The sequence below is a fragment of the Lemur catta genome, chromosome 8 (assembly GCF_020740605.2).
Source record: "Lemur catta isolate mLemCat1 chromosome 8, mLemCat1.pri, whole genome shotgun sequence".
Classification (NCBI taxonomy): domain Eukaryota; kingdom Metazoa; phylum Chordata; class Mammalia; order Primates; family Lemuridae; genus Lemur; species Lemur catta.
The window spans coordinates 7,919,729-7,935,055 of NC_059135.1; the positions used below are offsets into that span (position 1 = coordinate 7,919,729).

The 15,327-nt window shown below is 51.2% G+C and overlaps 1 protein-coding gene and 1 pseudogene across 2 annotated transcripts; one reads left to right on the forward strand and one right to left on the reverse strand.

The window, feature by feature from the left end:
- Nucleotides 1-987: 987 nt before the first annotated feature.
- SPATA3 (spermatogenesis associated 3) lies at nt 988-8,936 on the reverse strand. 2 transcript variants are annotated; one of them, XM_045559005.1, is made up of 4 exons: nt 8,485-8,936; nt 4,914-5,085; nt 2,415-2,558; nt 988-1,046 (listed from the first exon to the last, which is right to left on the reverse strand). In XM_045559005.1, the coding sequence occupies exons 1-3, from the start codon at nt 8,804-8,806 to the stop codon at nt 2,453-2,455; spliced, it is 600 nt and encodes a 199-aa protein (XP_045414961.1). In that variant the 5' UTR covers nt 8,807-8,936; the 3' UTR covers nt 988-1,046; nt 2,415-2,452. The 2 variants fall into 2 exon arrangements, with proteins under 2 accessions (XP_045414961.1, XP_045414962.1); XM_045559006.1 differs by lacking the exon at nt 4,914-5,085.
- Nucleotides 8,839-13,288, forward strand: LOC123644094 (annotated as a pseudogene).
- The last annotated feature ends 2,039 nt before the right edge of the window (nt 13,289-15,327 follow it).

Sequence of the window (15,327 nt, forward strand, 5' to 3'; positions counted from 1 at the left end):
ACCCTGGGATTGGGAGGTGCTGGTAGGTAGGTCAATTCCCTGCCCCACCACAGGCTTCCCTGCTGTCCCAGACTGACCAGTTTTTAGAGGCACAGCAGCTCACCTGGGTATGGGTGTGGGGACCCCTTGCGGGCGCTCAGTCTAGTCACTGCTCCAGGGCCAGCAACTCGTCTACAGTTCTTTGTGGGGGCTGAGTGGCTTCCTCTCCAGAGGGGGGACAAAAGCCCTGGGAATTAACCTCCTCCCTCTCGGAAGCTCTCCAAGGACAGACAGGCTATAAACACCCCAGCTTCCCCCTCCCTTGGGAGGGATTACTTTGCCACATGGTGTGAGTTCCACCATCATTCAGGGTGGCCTCAGCAGGATCGGGCTTTGGTCACCCTCAGTGGCCACTGCAGCAGTACTGACTGTCCTCCGTCCCTGAGGGACACCCCTCTCCTCTACTGGCGTTTGCTGGGATCACCTGGAACTAAGACTTCTACCGCTGCTGCTCAGGAGCTAGAGGTAAAAACACACCAGGCACCGGGTGGATGCAGCCAAATCACCAGGACTAACCAGGAGGCTGCAGAGCAGGCTGCCCCCTGTCACAGGTGATGCTAAAAGAAGCCATTTCCTAGAGACAGAGTGTTTCTGGGCACAGGGCCTGTGTCCTCCAAGGTGCAGGGAGCCAGCACGTTTCTCCCGTTCCCACTGACTGGGATCACCACGGGACACAAGTGCAGATTGACGTTCGGTATTGAATTAAGCTTTATAATTCTCTCTTTTAGAACAGGAAAATCTAAAACCAATACTTTGTTCTGTGGGTGTGTGCACAGAAAGTTGTTCCACCTTGGGTCGACGGGCAGAAACGACCGGCTCCCACTCCGATTGACCTGTGGCTCAAAAAGTCACCAAGACCCCCACAGGTACCTCCTTACCCATTTGCCAAGTCCAACTTTTACGTCTCTGAGTAAAACACAATAGAGAAACAAGATTCTTTGTCTTTTCTTTTTTTTTTTTTTATTTTTATTTTGGTGACAAGTGAGATCCTTTGATGGAAACTGGATCTGTAAGAAAAATAAGGACAGAGCCATTAGCATAGACACTGATCTGTGACCTGGAACTCTGGTGGCTTTTCAGTTTTACAACCTCACAGTGAGGGTTCAGCAGCTAAAATGCTTCAGTGGAAAAATAAATTATTTAGGATTCACATTTCTTCCACTCTTCATGTCCACTCTCCCTTCCGGCCGAACGCCCCAGGCAGTGAGGCCCTTTGCACAGCACCTGGCATGTACCTGCTCGTCCTCGGCTCAGCCAGGGCCCTCAGCTTCCCAGTTTCCTCACCTTCCCAGGGCCCCCCGCGGATATGGTGGAGCCTCCCTCCCCAAAGCCAGGCTATAGTGGGCAGTTTGACCACATTTGGTGCCCCAAAGGGGTGGGAAAGAAGCCCTTTGCTGTTAGTGCCTTCTCATCAGCTGAGGGAGAGATTCCCCAAGCTTTAGGAAAGAAAATTCTAGAACCATCTTTCCCTAAAGAGGAGGCACCTTTGCCACTGTCATCAGATGCTTCTTTACTCTCCAGACGGAGGACATCAAATGGCCGATTTCCCTTCCACAGTGTCTGACAGCTGAGCCTACAGAGGTCAGGAGGGTCCCGTGTACCCCTGCAGTGTGCCTGTGTCGCCCCCACACTGACTTTCACGCTCATTTCAGGGTGACTTTCACTGGCTACAGCACTTCTGGGGCCTCCAAGCCGGCAAGCCCTGCCTGTTCAAGTCCATCCTGGGAACAGCTACCATATCGCCTTCTACAACCACTCTTTCCTGTTGTAGCTGCTGGCCCCCTCCGACCCCCCAGCCCCCACCAAAACATCCACCCATGTCACTTCACTTCCTCCTTGCTGGCAGGAGCCCGGCTGGTTTGGATGCCCACCCCCACTTTGGCCAGCTGGAGGGACCCAGCCCCAGCCCCAGCCCTGGAGATAGATCTAGATTGGCCTAATCTAGTTGTGATAACTCAACCCCTTTTGTTCCTAATAACCACTAAAACTTCAAGGCTTTAATCAGATCCTTAGACCCACGGTGTCAGTTAAATGATACCAGGAGATGACACCGCAGCCTGGGCTCTGGCAGAGGCAGGTCTGGAAGGAGCCAGGGCCTGCTGGTTCAAACGCATCTCAAGCAACCAATGCCAGTTAGTGTTGATGTCACTGCAGTGACAATTCGACAAAAGCAGCAGTGCACGTGGGGAAACCTCATCGGAACAGGAGGGCACAGGCTCTGTCTGAGAGCACTCAGGGCCCCTGCGAGGGCCAGGCCAGCAGACCCCGAGGCCAGGAAGGAGTCCCTCAGCTCTCAAGCTTTCCTGGAGGGGCTGGAAGCTTGGCCTACCAGCAAAGGCTGCCTGTATACAGAGAAGGGCCAGGGTTCCACACACCTGCCGGACGGGGGGCCTGGGCCATCGTTCACGAGGTCTCAGTGATGTAGTAAGCAGCTCCCAGAGCCCCTAGAGCCACAGCAACAGTCCCCAGAGATCGGAGGACACGAGTTACGAGGACTGGAGAGTTTTCTTGTAGGTTTTCTGTAGAGCAAAGCAGAAAGTGGGAGTCACGGGAAGCTGGGCTTTAGTGCCCAACGGCAGGCGGGAGAAAGCGGAAATCCTGTGGTCCCCTCGGCGTTGCGGGAATTGCCCATCTCCCCACCATCCATCTTCCTCTCAGGGGAACACTTAATCCCCCCCCAAATCCCTACCATAGGGCTGCCCTGGCTCCAAGGACGGGCCGGCCCGGGGTGCCGTGGCCCCGGGCACTCAGAGGGAACAGGTTAGGAAGGCGGTTGAGGCTGCCGTGCCAGGCCTTGCGCTAAACATCCCACACCCAGTGTCCTCCTCAAGCCTCACAACAACCTTATACGGTAGGTTCTATCATTTCACTCCATTTTAGAGATAAGAAACCTCAGGAAGTAATATTAACATATTACACCCACCACAAAGGCAAGGAAAATAGATGATTATGCTAATAATTATGAGGAAGGCATTCAAAAATGCAATATCCATTTTGATAAAAATCCTACAAAAGTAGGACTTCTTATTTAATGTGCATGTGTGTTTAAAGCCAGGAGCCAACACTACCCTCCATTGAGAAATGCAAAGATTATGGATGCAGGAGCTAAACCTTGAACAGTATTAAGACTACAGGTTTTACCCTGGCCGGACTGGGTCCACGTCCCTCCCCCTGCACTTTCCTAATTCTTTTTTGACTTACTATTTCTCTTTATTTATGAATTTAAATATTTTTTTTATTTCAGGATATTATGAGGGTACAAATGTTTTGGTTATGTTTTATGTCTTTGCCTCACCCAAGCGAGGTTTAGAGGCATGCCCTTCCCCTCTACAATGGACACTGTGTCCATTAGTTGTGAGTTTACTCCCCACAACCCCCTAATCCCTGGAGAATATTACTACTGTGTGAGCACCATAGTGTTAAACTTTCCTAATTCTGAGCCTTGTCTCTGCCTTTCTCTCCACCTAGAAGGCTCTCCCTTTGCATTTGAAGCCATAGAGGATCCCAAGCTCATATGCTGTTGATACGACAATGTCCACCTAGACCCCAGTTCAGAAGCAAGCACTCTCTTGTTGTGAAACTCATGGAGCCTCTCCCATAGGACACAGAGCACTTTCTGTCTCGCATCTGAGTTTCTAAAGGCACATATCCTAGCCTATCCTGCAGACTGTACACATTTTAAGGACAAAGTTCCCTGTTCTGGTCTCCCTCATAGTACCTAGTATCCCAGGCAGGGTAGGTTTCCCTCAATAACACTTGTTGGTTCTACACTGTGAAGCCCTGGCATGATCTGGCAGCGGAAGGATGGAAGCACCAAGCTTGTGGCAGGCAGGCCCTTCTTTGAGGGAGCTTAGTAGGTGGTTGAGAATATTTTGGCTCCGGACATGTTCTCCCCACACACCCCACATGTGTGTGGCTTCTTTTCAGATGTAGGAGAGATGGAATTTTTCAGTACAGACAGGGGAGGGGACTGGCTTGGGGAGGGGCTGGGAAGAGGAAGAGGATGAGGGTGGGGGGTGAGTGGCCTCTGCTCCAGGGCTAGGGGTGCGAGTCCCCAAGGGGAAAGGCCTCTTCCTGGAGATTTGTCAGCCCCTGTGGTGCATGGGTGAGGCCCCCTCCCAGCCCATGCACTGAAGAACAGTAACATCTTCAGTCTGTTCCCCTGACCTGGACAAGGTCTTCCCAGAGGGACAGCAGCAGCTACGACATTTCTCCTGGCTTTGTAGAAGAGAAAAGAAGGGAAGATACTATGAGTGATGCCTTGGGTACTGCCACTGACAGACCAGCCTGGCGGCACCTGTCCCCTGTGGGGACTCCCAAAAAGAGCCTGACAGCACTCTGAAGGGGGCTGAGGTCGTGCTATTATGTAGACGGGGCGTGTGAGTTATAAGCAGTTTCTATCACTAGATTCTGGGGGAAATTCACATGCAGGTCAAGAACCTAGAGCCCTGCCTGTGGTATGGGCACAGAGGGGGCCAGGGAGGTGAAAGGCCAAAACAGAGTGTTTATTCACAAAGCTCCGGAGCAACATGGAATTTATAAGGGCAGCGGAGAGTGTGCTCTCAGGAGGGGAGGGTGCCTCTGGAGAAGAGAAAAATGAAATCTCTAAAGAAGCAATTCCCAATATGGAATTGCAAACTGGCAGCTCTCCGTGCAGGTGGGCACCCTGGGGTCGGTCTGGTCAGGCCAGAAAGGGCCCTGCCTGCAAACGCAGGAGGTGGTAGCAGGAGGTGGTAACCCAGAGGGAGGGCTTTCTTGTAGGCCTCCGCTTCCCAAGAGGAAGGAAGTTACACAGGATTGCTAATAAGGTCTGGGGACAGAGTCTGGCCCTGGGAACTGTGTGCCCTGAGGCTCCAGTTCCCTAAAATAGGAACCTGTAGAAGGTGAGGAGGCTTGGGAGTCCTCTCCCTGGCACGAGCTGCCAGTCCCGAGGCAGAAGGACATCGAAGATGCGGCTATGGCATAGCCCCAGACGACGCCAGCAAGCGTTGCTGCCGGGGCACGCGACACAGGAGCAGGAATGCGGGCCCGCATGCGTCTGAGGCCCTGGGGGACAAAGAAGGAGAGAGATGAGGATGCACCTGTCCGAGGAGGCTGAGGACAGCCTGGAACACAGTCCCCGAAGGCTCCACCAACAGCCAAGCTGCTCACGTGGCAGCTGCAGGATCACCAGGGGAAGCCCTAGACTTTCTAAAGGCATCAACAAAGATTTGGGACAGAACCACCCAAGGAAGGCAGTTCTGCAAAATGTTCTCTTACCAAATGGAAGAGACAATTAACTGCATGGGAAAATGGCTGTTCTATAGACTAGTGCTACCTAGGAATAATAATAATAATAATAGTGATAATCATAATAGCAATGTAATAGCTTACACCTGTTGGTGCTCTGTACTTCACATCATCATCCATCTCATTTAATTGTCACAATAATCCCGTGAAGGGGAATATTGTTAGTCTCGTTTTACAAATAAGGAAACTGAGGCTCAAAGAATATAAGGGATGTGCCCCTATAATGAGTAGATTGCAGAAGCAGACTTCAACTCAGGATTTTTAACTTTTAATTCAGTGAAAACTCTTGCCACGGAATGTGTAGAAAGTCATACATGCGGGTGACTGCTCACCCCATGAGAGGCTGCATTGAGATTCCTGGAATTGGAGCTGCCATGTTCCATTTATCTGGGGTGTGTTGATCCACCCAGAAGACAACCACTGCTCTGGTTTACAGTGCTGGAAATACTTTCCCAAACTTATCTCCCATTTCTTCCCTCCTCCGGTACGGATCCCAGCGGAACTCAGAGAAGGCACCCTGTGTTGTTGGGCAAGAGAGTTTCTGGTTGGATAATTCCCTCCTGTGACTATTTTCTACTCAGCATCTTGACGGAGCTACACATTCTTCCAACTCAAAGCCCATGGTCAACTCCACAAACTTGACACACTTCCTGCTTAGATCTGCCCATGACACACAATTTTCCTGGGATGCAGAAAGAGAGGATTCTAAAGGCAAGACTTATCTTTTTTTAGTTTAAAAAACATTTTTATAATAATTCAAGATATAATAAATCAAAATATAATTCCCAGGCCATAACATTGCCCCTTTGGAGTGTTCAGTGGTTTTCAGTATATTTACAAAGTTGTGTGACCATCACCACTAATTTCAGAACGTTTTTGTCTCCCCAAAAAGAAACCGCATCCCTATTAGCTGTCCCTCCCCATTCTCCCCTCCCTCAGTGGCAGTAAATTTGTACTATTCTGAACATTTCATGTAAATGGAATCATACAATATGTGGAGTTTTTTGGGAATTGGCTTCTTTTACTGAGCCTAATGTTTTCAAGGTTCATCTATGTCACAGTGTGATCAGTACATCATCTCCTTTTATTGCCAAATAGTATTTCATTGTATTCATTGTACTGTGGTATTTCAGACCATATTTGTTTTGTTTATCCATTCATCAGTTTATGGAAATTTGGGTTGTTTCCACTTTTTGGTTATTATGAATGCTGCTGTGAACAGTTGTGTACAAGTTTTAGTGTGGGTGTATATTTTCAATTCTCTTGGGTGTATACCTGGGAGTGGAATTGCTGGGTCATATGGTAACTTCATGTTCCTCTGAGGAAGTGCCAGACTGTTTCCATGGCAGCTGTAGCAGGTTACATTCCCACTAGCAGTGCATGGTGCTCCAATCTCTCTGCATCTCCATTAACACTTGTTCATGCTCATCTTTTGATCATAGGCATCCTAGTGGAAGACTTGTGTTTTCTTGAGCTACAATATTTTCTGCATACAAATAGGGTTGGATTTTAGGAAGTACAGCTCCTCATCCTGTATCTCCAACATTCCTGCCCATTCTGGCTCAAAGAGAAGAAACTCTTTGGAAGAAGTATGGGGTGTACACTGTAACCACTGTCAAACCATCAGTGTTTTTTGCTTTGCCTCCTCAATAATCCAAACTATTCCCCAGGGTACATTCATTAAAAGATTTGGGAATGGAAAATTTTACTTTCTATGGATACCAGTTCTGAGACCATAATCCAGAAATGTGTATCTCAGTGGCTGATGATCACAATATATACAAGGTATAACACTCAAAGTCATTACCATATGTCAAGAACGGATTGATTTTTGGCCACAGAAAGATCGTTGGCATGGCGACACCTTGGATTTAGCACTCTCCCTCACATCTCTCATCTATTTTACACCCACACCATCCCAGAGGGATAAGCTGTGGCCCCAGGAATGTGGCCTGTTCAAGGCCACAGAGCCACGGGCACTGGCTCACAGCAGATCCAGGAGACACTCAGGGAAGGAGGTTCTTCCTCTTGGGGAGACACCAGGCCTCCTGGAATTGAAAGGTCAGGGCTGTGGTTAAGAGTGAGGATTTTGGAGTCAGAACAGACTGTGCTTCCTCTCTCAGTGCCACCAGAGCCTACTCAAGAGTGAGCTGTTTGACTCTGGTGAGCCTCAGTTTCCCCATCTATAAAACAGAGATGATAATGGCACCTTCTTTGTAGGACTGTCAAATGAGAAGATTAACTCAGACAGCTGAGCTGAATGAGGGGTACACGGTAAGTGCTCAGTAATAAAAGTTAGCTATCACCATTATCGTTAGTATAAACCAGCCCACTTCTAAACTTCGCTGGAATTCCCTCTGCACAATCCAATGCTTATTCAGACTCTGTTTGGCTCCCAAGAAGATGGGGAACCACTTTCCCCAACAGCCATTCCATTTTCAGACAGAGTTAATTGTTGGAAAGTTTTTAATGTTGAGCAGAAGTCTGTTTCTAGTGTCTTCCATGGATAAGGTTGCCAGTTTAGCAAATAAAAATACAGCGTGCGTTGTTTATCTAAAATTAAAATTTAACTGGGAATCCTATATTTTGTCTGGCTACCCTATTCATGGGCCCTTAGTCAGACCTCTGGGGACAACACGGAACAAGGCTACTCACATCTTCTAACTGACAGAGAGATAATCCTCCAATTCCCTCAACCAGTTGCGATATGCCAAATGGTTCTTTCCTCCCTGGACCCCTTAACCTGGACTATCTTCTTTGAACTAGTTTTTTAGGCACCTTTTACAGCCCACAAGGATAGCTAGATGTAAGGCAGTATGACCACCTCCCTTTGTTCTAAACCATATGCTTCTATTAATGCATTCTTGGTTTTTATATTTTAGCAGTCACAAGGCACTACTGACTTCTAATGAGCAAGTATTACTACAATATATATGTGTGGTTGTCTTCAGTGAGACTCAGAATGGTGGGGAATGACAAAACCCAGGAATCCTGGTCTCTTGGGTAGAAACAAAAACAAACCTTCACACTTCACAAGCACAGTTCCAGAATACACATTAACTCTGCACCACTCTGCTATGGGACCCAGCCTCTGGGGTGCCCCTGGGGCTCCAGCAGCAGGAAGGCTAGGACTGCTCAAGCTAGAAGACGGCCCACCTGTTTTCCTTGTTTTCTTGGACTGAGGGGCTGCTTTTGTGTCAGAGGCAGGAGATAGGCCCTCAGAGGAGTGGTGGATTTTGGCAGCTGGAAGGGCCTGGGGCGCAGGCTGCTGGGCGGTGTTTTCAAGGCTAGGCTGCTGAGGAGTGGACTCAGGGCTCAGCTGCTGCGGGGTGGACTCCGAGCTGGGCTGCTGTGAGGTGGACTCGGGGCTGGGCTGCTGTGAGGGCGACTCAGAGGCCTCGCGCTGCGAGGTGGAGTGCTGGGAGGCCGAGTCTCGGCGGCGCCTGGCCTCTGGCTTTTTCTTCTTGACCTTCTTCATGGTGGAGCCTCCCAACCTAAACGTGGACCTACATGGAGCTGCCTAGTCTCCCAGCTCCCTCCTGCAGGAGCCGTGTGCCCTCTGCCCTAGGGGTCTGGCTCTGGCCCCCGACTGGACCCAGGCCCCACATAGGACAGTCACCCACACCTCCTGTGAGGTCATAGAAGCCAGGGAGGCTCCCGTGGCAGGGTTCTGGGGACAGTCTTCTCCGCATACACCAGCGAGGTGTCGTCCCTCCTCCCAAGCTGCCGGGATAAAGAGGGGGCCGCAGCTGCCCTGCCCCTCACAGGCCTGGTTGTGCCTGGTTGTGGGGCCTGTGACAACCAGACCCCATGATTCTTCGAACAGAGTGCCACCTTCAGGCACCTCTCTGCTGGCGTGTTCCTCAGTTCATGTGAGATATCTGTTTTGCTCTAAGACACCCAGGATGTGATGCTCAGCTCTGTCCCTGGTTTCCACATACCAAAAAAAGAAAAAAAAAATCTATGCTCATCTTGCATTTTGTGAGTTTTAGGTAACTTTCCTGAAGATCTGGATGTTCATTGAAGGCTTCACTTTGCGTGGCCCAGAGCCTTCTACCATCTCACAGGGACCTTCCCCTTCCCCCAAAGCCTTCCCTCCCCTGCATGGGAGGGGGCCTGGAGGGGGTATCCCTACTTTTATAAGAACCCTTGCATTTGGCGAAGAATTTTACTGGAAAACATAACAGCTGTTCAGAAAACTAAAATTTTCTCAAACTCATTACATTGGCAACCACAGACTGACCATCTCCCAAACTCCAAACTGGTAGGCCCGAGCAGGGAACCATGAACCTTTCTCTAAATTAATGTGATTTTCATTTTAGGATGGAAGAGGGAAAAGTGTTTTTAAAAGACAATCTAAACCTCACACTCTGCAACATAAAAGGTGTTCCGATTGGAAGACTCTACTTCTTCCGTGTTAGGTGAGTATGAGACTGCTAAACCCATGACCTGCAGCCTGAGGGATGACACTGTGCCCCAGGATAAGGTTTAGGGCAGACCTAGCTAGACAAACAGGGCTCACAGGAATCCCCACACAAGGCCAATCATGAAATGACAGGACCTATTTTAGGGCTTCTAGAGCCTGAAAAGACCTTAACTATTATCTTTTTGCAGAAGAGGACACTAAGGTTGAAGAAGTTGAGCTGCCTTTCCAAGGCCACACAGCGGGCTTCGGCAGGCCTAAATTCCAGTGCAGGGTTCCATCTTTTCCTGACCTCAGAAGGCAATAGGGAGGCAGATAATTATACAGGCTTTAAAGTTAATGAATTAAAAAATTCCTGAGAAGACTGAAGAAAACAAACAAACAAGCAAAGGCATGAAGGGTTAGAACTAAAGGGACGCTCAGATCGAGAGTGTTGTGTTGTATTTGGTTGACTTTGGCATGAGGAGGTACAGGGAGCAGATGAGTCTACGAGAAGGTGGCAATTCCCCAAAGTCAAGACAGTGGGTCCCAAGAGGGGATCCCAGTTGGAATCAGACAGACTGGAAACCCCGGCCAGGAACCTGTTGGAATTTAGCAGACAAGTCTGGGGTTCCTAACTGGGTTTTCAGGTACCAATGAGCTTTGATTGAAGGCCTCAACCTGGTTTAAATTAGGGTTTCTCACCATCAGCCCTACTGACATTTAGGGCTGGGTGATTCTTTGTTGTGGGGGGCTGCCCTGTGTATTGCAGGAATTTTTCAGCATCCCTGGCCTCTACCCACTAGCACTTCCTCCTACCCCATGACAACCCAAAAGGTCTCAGACATTGCCAAATGTCCCCTGTGGGTGGGGTGGGGTGTCAAATTGCTCCTGGTTGAGAACCATCAGTTTAAATGGCTCAGATGGGGCCAGACACATACAGGTAGAATTTCCTACAGCAATGAAAGAAACATTCCATTTCACCCGACGGACCCATACAGAGCACAGAGAACAGGTCTCTGTTCCCCAGGAGAGAGGTGGAGGAAACACAGAAGGCAGGCTTAGGGAGGGGTGGGGAGTTTTTCTATGGCAGCAGCAAAAATATGTGTGAGTTCTTTAGTACGGATGGTCCCGAGAAGCAGCAAGAGGGCACTCATGGGACAATGAGAGGTTGTACCAGAAGGATGAAGAAGAATGGCACTGCAATAGCTCCTTGCTAGAATTCTTCCATGGCCTCTCTGCCTTCAGCTTGAGCACAAGTTCCTAGCCCGGAAGCCCGACTCCCCTGTAATATGGTCACAGCTCACTGCTCCAGGCTTAACTGCCACCACGCTGCTACCTGTGCCCAGCTCTAGCCAACCGTGAACACCAGAAGTCTTGTGAACAGGCCTAACTTTCCTGCATTTTTGGAAGCCCTTCCTCTCCATCACTGCCCCTCATCTTTGTTGAAACATTTCCCATGGTCAAGTGGATCTATCTCTTCATAAAGCCTGTCTTGAGATCCCCAACTGGAAGCCATCTTTCCCTCGCTGCACCCCAGGGCACCAGTTTGTATGACACTGATCACATTCTGCACGGTGTTAGAATTATTTCTGTCCTTGTTTTCTCTCTCATTCTCCCAACCCCAGACTGTGGATACCACAGAGGGCCACCGTCCAGAGGAGGGGCTCAGTGCAAGCTGCTCGAAGTGAACGAAGGTGCAGGTAGGAGGAGGGAGAGGGCAGGAAGCTGTGAGAGCAGGCAGGTGTGTCTGGGTGACGGGAACAAGGCACTTCCAGGCTTCACCACTAAAGGGCTGGTTTCAAAGACGGACTGGAATTTTTCTGGTCTCAGCTGAAGATCATGGTTAGAATGATCCACAGGCAAGGGGCTCTCCTAACCACGCGTGCCAGCCATGGGAAGGTATTGCAGACTATTTAGGAGAGCAAGAAAAATGAGTCTGATGGGATTTGAAGTTAGTCAGGCTAAGGTCCTGAGGGGGTTAAAATCCCCACCCAGACGGCCTCTGATAGTTCTTGCCCTCAGGACGTGTCCTGGGCACCCAGAACAATCATGTCACCATTTGTCCTGAAGCTAGCTGGATGGCACCTTAGACATCCATGGCCCTTCACTCACATGTCGCATGGGAAGGAAATGTCCAGAGAGAGGACAACTTGCTTTGGTCACAAGCTGGAGGGTGGCAGAGGCTTGAGTACCCCGGGCTTCGGACTCCCCTCCCAGAGTGCCTCCTCAGTCCCTACTGTGGCCCCTGGAAGGGTGGCGCTGGCAGGGGCTTTTGGCGACAGAAGATACAGTATTTGGTGCTCACTTAAGAGCAGGCTGCTGAGGGCCCTTAGGCCCACAAATTAAGCCCCTGGAGCCACAGGCCTGGATTCCCTGATAGGAATCTCAAAGGCCTGAGTAAGAATTCTGCAGGAGGCCGGCTACGCTAAGAAAGTACCATCCCTAGAGGGTTGTTGTGAGGATTAGTCGTGAACAGCTTTTAGAAGGGTGCCTGGCCGGCAATAGGCATGTTTTTATTGTAATTATTATTCCCTGAAGAAGACTAAAGAACCAAGCAAGGAATGAAGTGGATGTGGAGAGGAGGAAGGGGGCTCTGGTTCTACAAAATCCCAAATCAATACCTTAAAAAGCGTGATTCCAAGTAGTGGGCAAGGATGCCCCAAGTTGTGGGAAGGGTGAATGAGTGGGAGGTGTAGCCCTCCCAATTAAATTCCTCGGAACACTTCTGACGCCGAGACGGCCCCAGCGAGCACACCTAGTTCACCTCCACCCAAAACCATACCCAGAACTCCTGGAGGCGCCAGGAGACGGGTCGGGGGGTTGGGGATTTGTCCACTGCTCAGAGGGGGCAGCAGGGTCAGGGGACAGGATTCCGTATTTGAGCGTCCCTCCCTCCCCTGGGCGCCCACGGCGGCCGGGGTTCCCAGTCCCCAGTCCTTAGGCCCCTCACCATCGGTCTGGGTCTCGCGATCCACTAGGGACACCTTGGGCGCTTGGCCGGCGGCGCGCTGGACGTCCAGGGTGCCCTCGGGGCGGCCGGGGCAGAACACCGCCGTGTGCACCTCCACGACGGGACTGTGCGGCGCGAAGACGCTGCAGAGCAGGGTCTCCATGCGGCGGCGCGCCTGGCCCTCCTCGTTGCCCTGCGGCTGCACGATGATCCCGACGAGCGCGGCGGGCGGGCGGCGGGCCCGGGCGCGCACCTGCTGCAGGAGCAGCTGCAGCCGAGGCAGCTGCGAGCTCAGCGCCGACGCGCGGCACAGCACGAGCAGCAGCTGCGCGCCCCGCTCGGGCGGGGCCCCGCATCCCGCCGCCACCCGGTCCTCGGCCGTCGGGGGTGCGGGGGTCCCAGGCGGAGCCCCGGGCTCCTCGCGCGCGTCCTCGGCCTCGCGCCCGGAGGGTCGCGTCTTCTCGGTGAAGCGTTGCAACTTGGCCGCCGGGCAGTCGTCGCCGTTCGCCGAGCTGTCGCCCGATCGCTTGGGCCGACGCGTGGCGCAGTTGCTGGAGCTGGCGTGGCGGCTCATGGCTTGGCTGTACGAGGGTCCAGGGAGCTGATCGTTCGGGGAGTCCCCCAGAAAGTCCTGCAGGGTCGGGCTGCACTCATCCTGCTTCCAGTACTCGCTTACCAGCAGCACCTGGCCATGGTCCTCGAGAGCCTGGGCCGGAGCCTCTTGCTGCGCCTCAGCCTTCCTCTCCGGGGGGGCGCTGGGGGGCTGGGCCCCAGGCCGCTGCGCCATGTCCGGTCCGGCTCTCTTGCCTCTCTGGGCCTGGGCCTCCGTTGGCCAAGGGAAATCCGCCCTTCCCCAGAGCATGTCACAATACCCTTGCGCCCTGCCTCTATTTGTGGTGGCCAAGGGCCTCCGCCCTGCTTGCTATTCCTTGGAAATATTCTAATTTAGGGAAGTTGCTGTTGGACGCTCGTTTAATGCCGGCTGTGATTAGCGTCTCCATGGTTTTGTATGTCTGTGGTTTCAAAAGGTGTATCTTTTATGCCAAAGCCTCAAGGTAAAACAGATTATCATGTCCCCGGGCATCTGTAAAACAGTGGATCAGGATGCTCACTGCATCTGGAACTTTTTAAAAGCAGTGAGGAGCAGAGTGGCAGCTCTGAGTGGCTGTGGCCTGGGAGGCAGGACTTCCCTGAGTGTCTGCTCGCTCGGTGATCTGGGGCCCAGAATCCTGGACTGGGGGGGTGGGCTGCAGGGGATGGTTTTGGGTCGACTGGGTACCAGGCTTCTGTGGGTGCCAGAGGCCTGTCAAAATGCTAGGAAAGGCCATCTGGAAAACAAAATAAAACAAAGCAAAACGCATAAAACTCCTTAGCTGTCCAGCACATGGGGTGAGCAAAGAGTGTTCTGGGGAGGTGGGACATGGACCCAGGAGAGCCGCAGAGACTGGGAACCCAATGGTGGGGAAAATTGTTCCTTTTGTTCATTTTTTAAAAAAATAAGCGTTGCCAAGTTATTTTTTTAAATATTAAAATACAAGGCTCTGAAAAGCAAGCTGTTAATCAGAAAACCCTGAGCTGGAATCCTGCTAAAAAACCCCAGGAGCCCTAGGGCATGGGAGCTTCCAGAAGGCCAGGTATGGGCAGAATGCCCAGCAAGCAGCTTCGCAGAACCAGAATGGGCAGTGTTGGGGATGCTTTCTTCCCCTCTTCAGGTTTTTCAGCCTTGGCCCAATGAACTCAACTCACCCTCCATCTGGAAAGTGTGGGTGAGAACACTACCAGCCCCTTCCCCTTTACTCAGCAAATCTGAATGATCACTGGAATTCACTGGTCTCCTTTCTCTAAGGGCCTGGGTCACTGTATTGAAAAATGATGCTAGACTTTCATCCAGGATGAAGCAGACCTGCCAACCCACCATACAGGCCTTGGCCTTTCCAGGTAGACCTGGGTGGGGGGTGAGTGTCTCGAGATTTAGATTAATGTGAGAGGTAGGAGGCCCTACCTGGGCCAGGGCTTGACCTTTGCTTTCTAAACCAGCTTTTATCAAAAAGTCCTAAATTGGGGAGTACCAGTTCTGGAAGGAGTAGAGGCCCCAGACTCCCATATGCTGAGCGTGTTACATATGTTATCCTTACACAACCCAGCAGTGGAGAGAGCACCACTCGTTAGTTACAGATGCACACACGGAGGCTCAGAGAGGTTAAGTAACTTGTCCAGATTCAGTCAGCTGGTGAATGGTAGGTCTGGGATTTAGACCCAGGTCTCACTGGCTGCAAGTCTTAGGTTGGCTGCCAGAACACAGGATCATGGCTCCCTGTGGCAGAGAGAGAGGTAGGACTGAGCCTCCTGCATATACTTCTGGAAGCTAATCCTGCCCAGGATTGGAGGGAGGGGTTGAGGGAGGGAAGAGGAGAGGTGAGCGAAGGGGTTTGGGGAGAGAGAGCCCCCTGCTTGTTTTAGGTCTTCGGGTTGCAAAGCCTTCTGGGTATACAGTTTTAAGGGCACAGTGAGAATAGGTTGGTAACTTCTGTTCTAACCAAATGACTAATCCTTCCTTCCTTCCTTTGAAGGTTTGTAACTTTTTGATTAAAAAAATTATAACAAAATGTTTTCATAATAAAGGGACATTGAGAAGAAAAGACTC

What these genes read in the sequence shown, in the direction of transcription:
- SPATA3 (XM_045559005.1), bottom strand. Translation starts at nt 8,806, where the DNA reads ATGAAGAAGGTCAAGAAGAAAAAGCCAGAGGCCAGGCGCCGCCGAGAC. An exon ending in CAAGAAAACAAGGAAAACAG is followed by an intron (nt 5,086 to 8,484) that starts GTGGGCCGTCTT and finishes TTTGTCCCCCAG; the next exon opens with GGCCTCAGACGCATGCGGGC. An exon ending in AGCCTCCTCACCTTCTACAG is followed by an intron (nt 2,559 to 4,913) that starts GTTCCTATTTTA and finishes TTTGCTCTACAG; the next exon opens with AAAACCTACAAGAAAACTCT.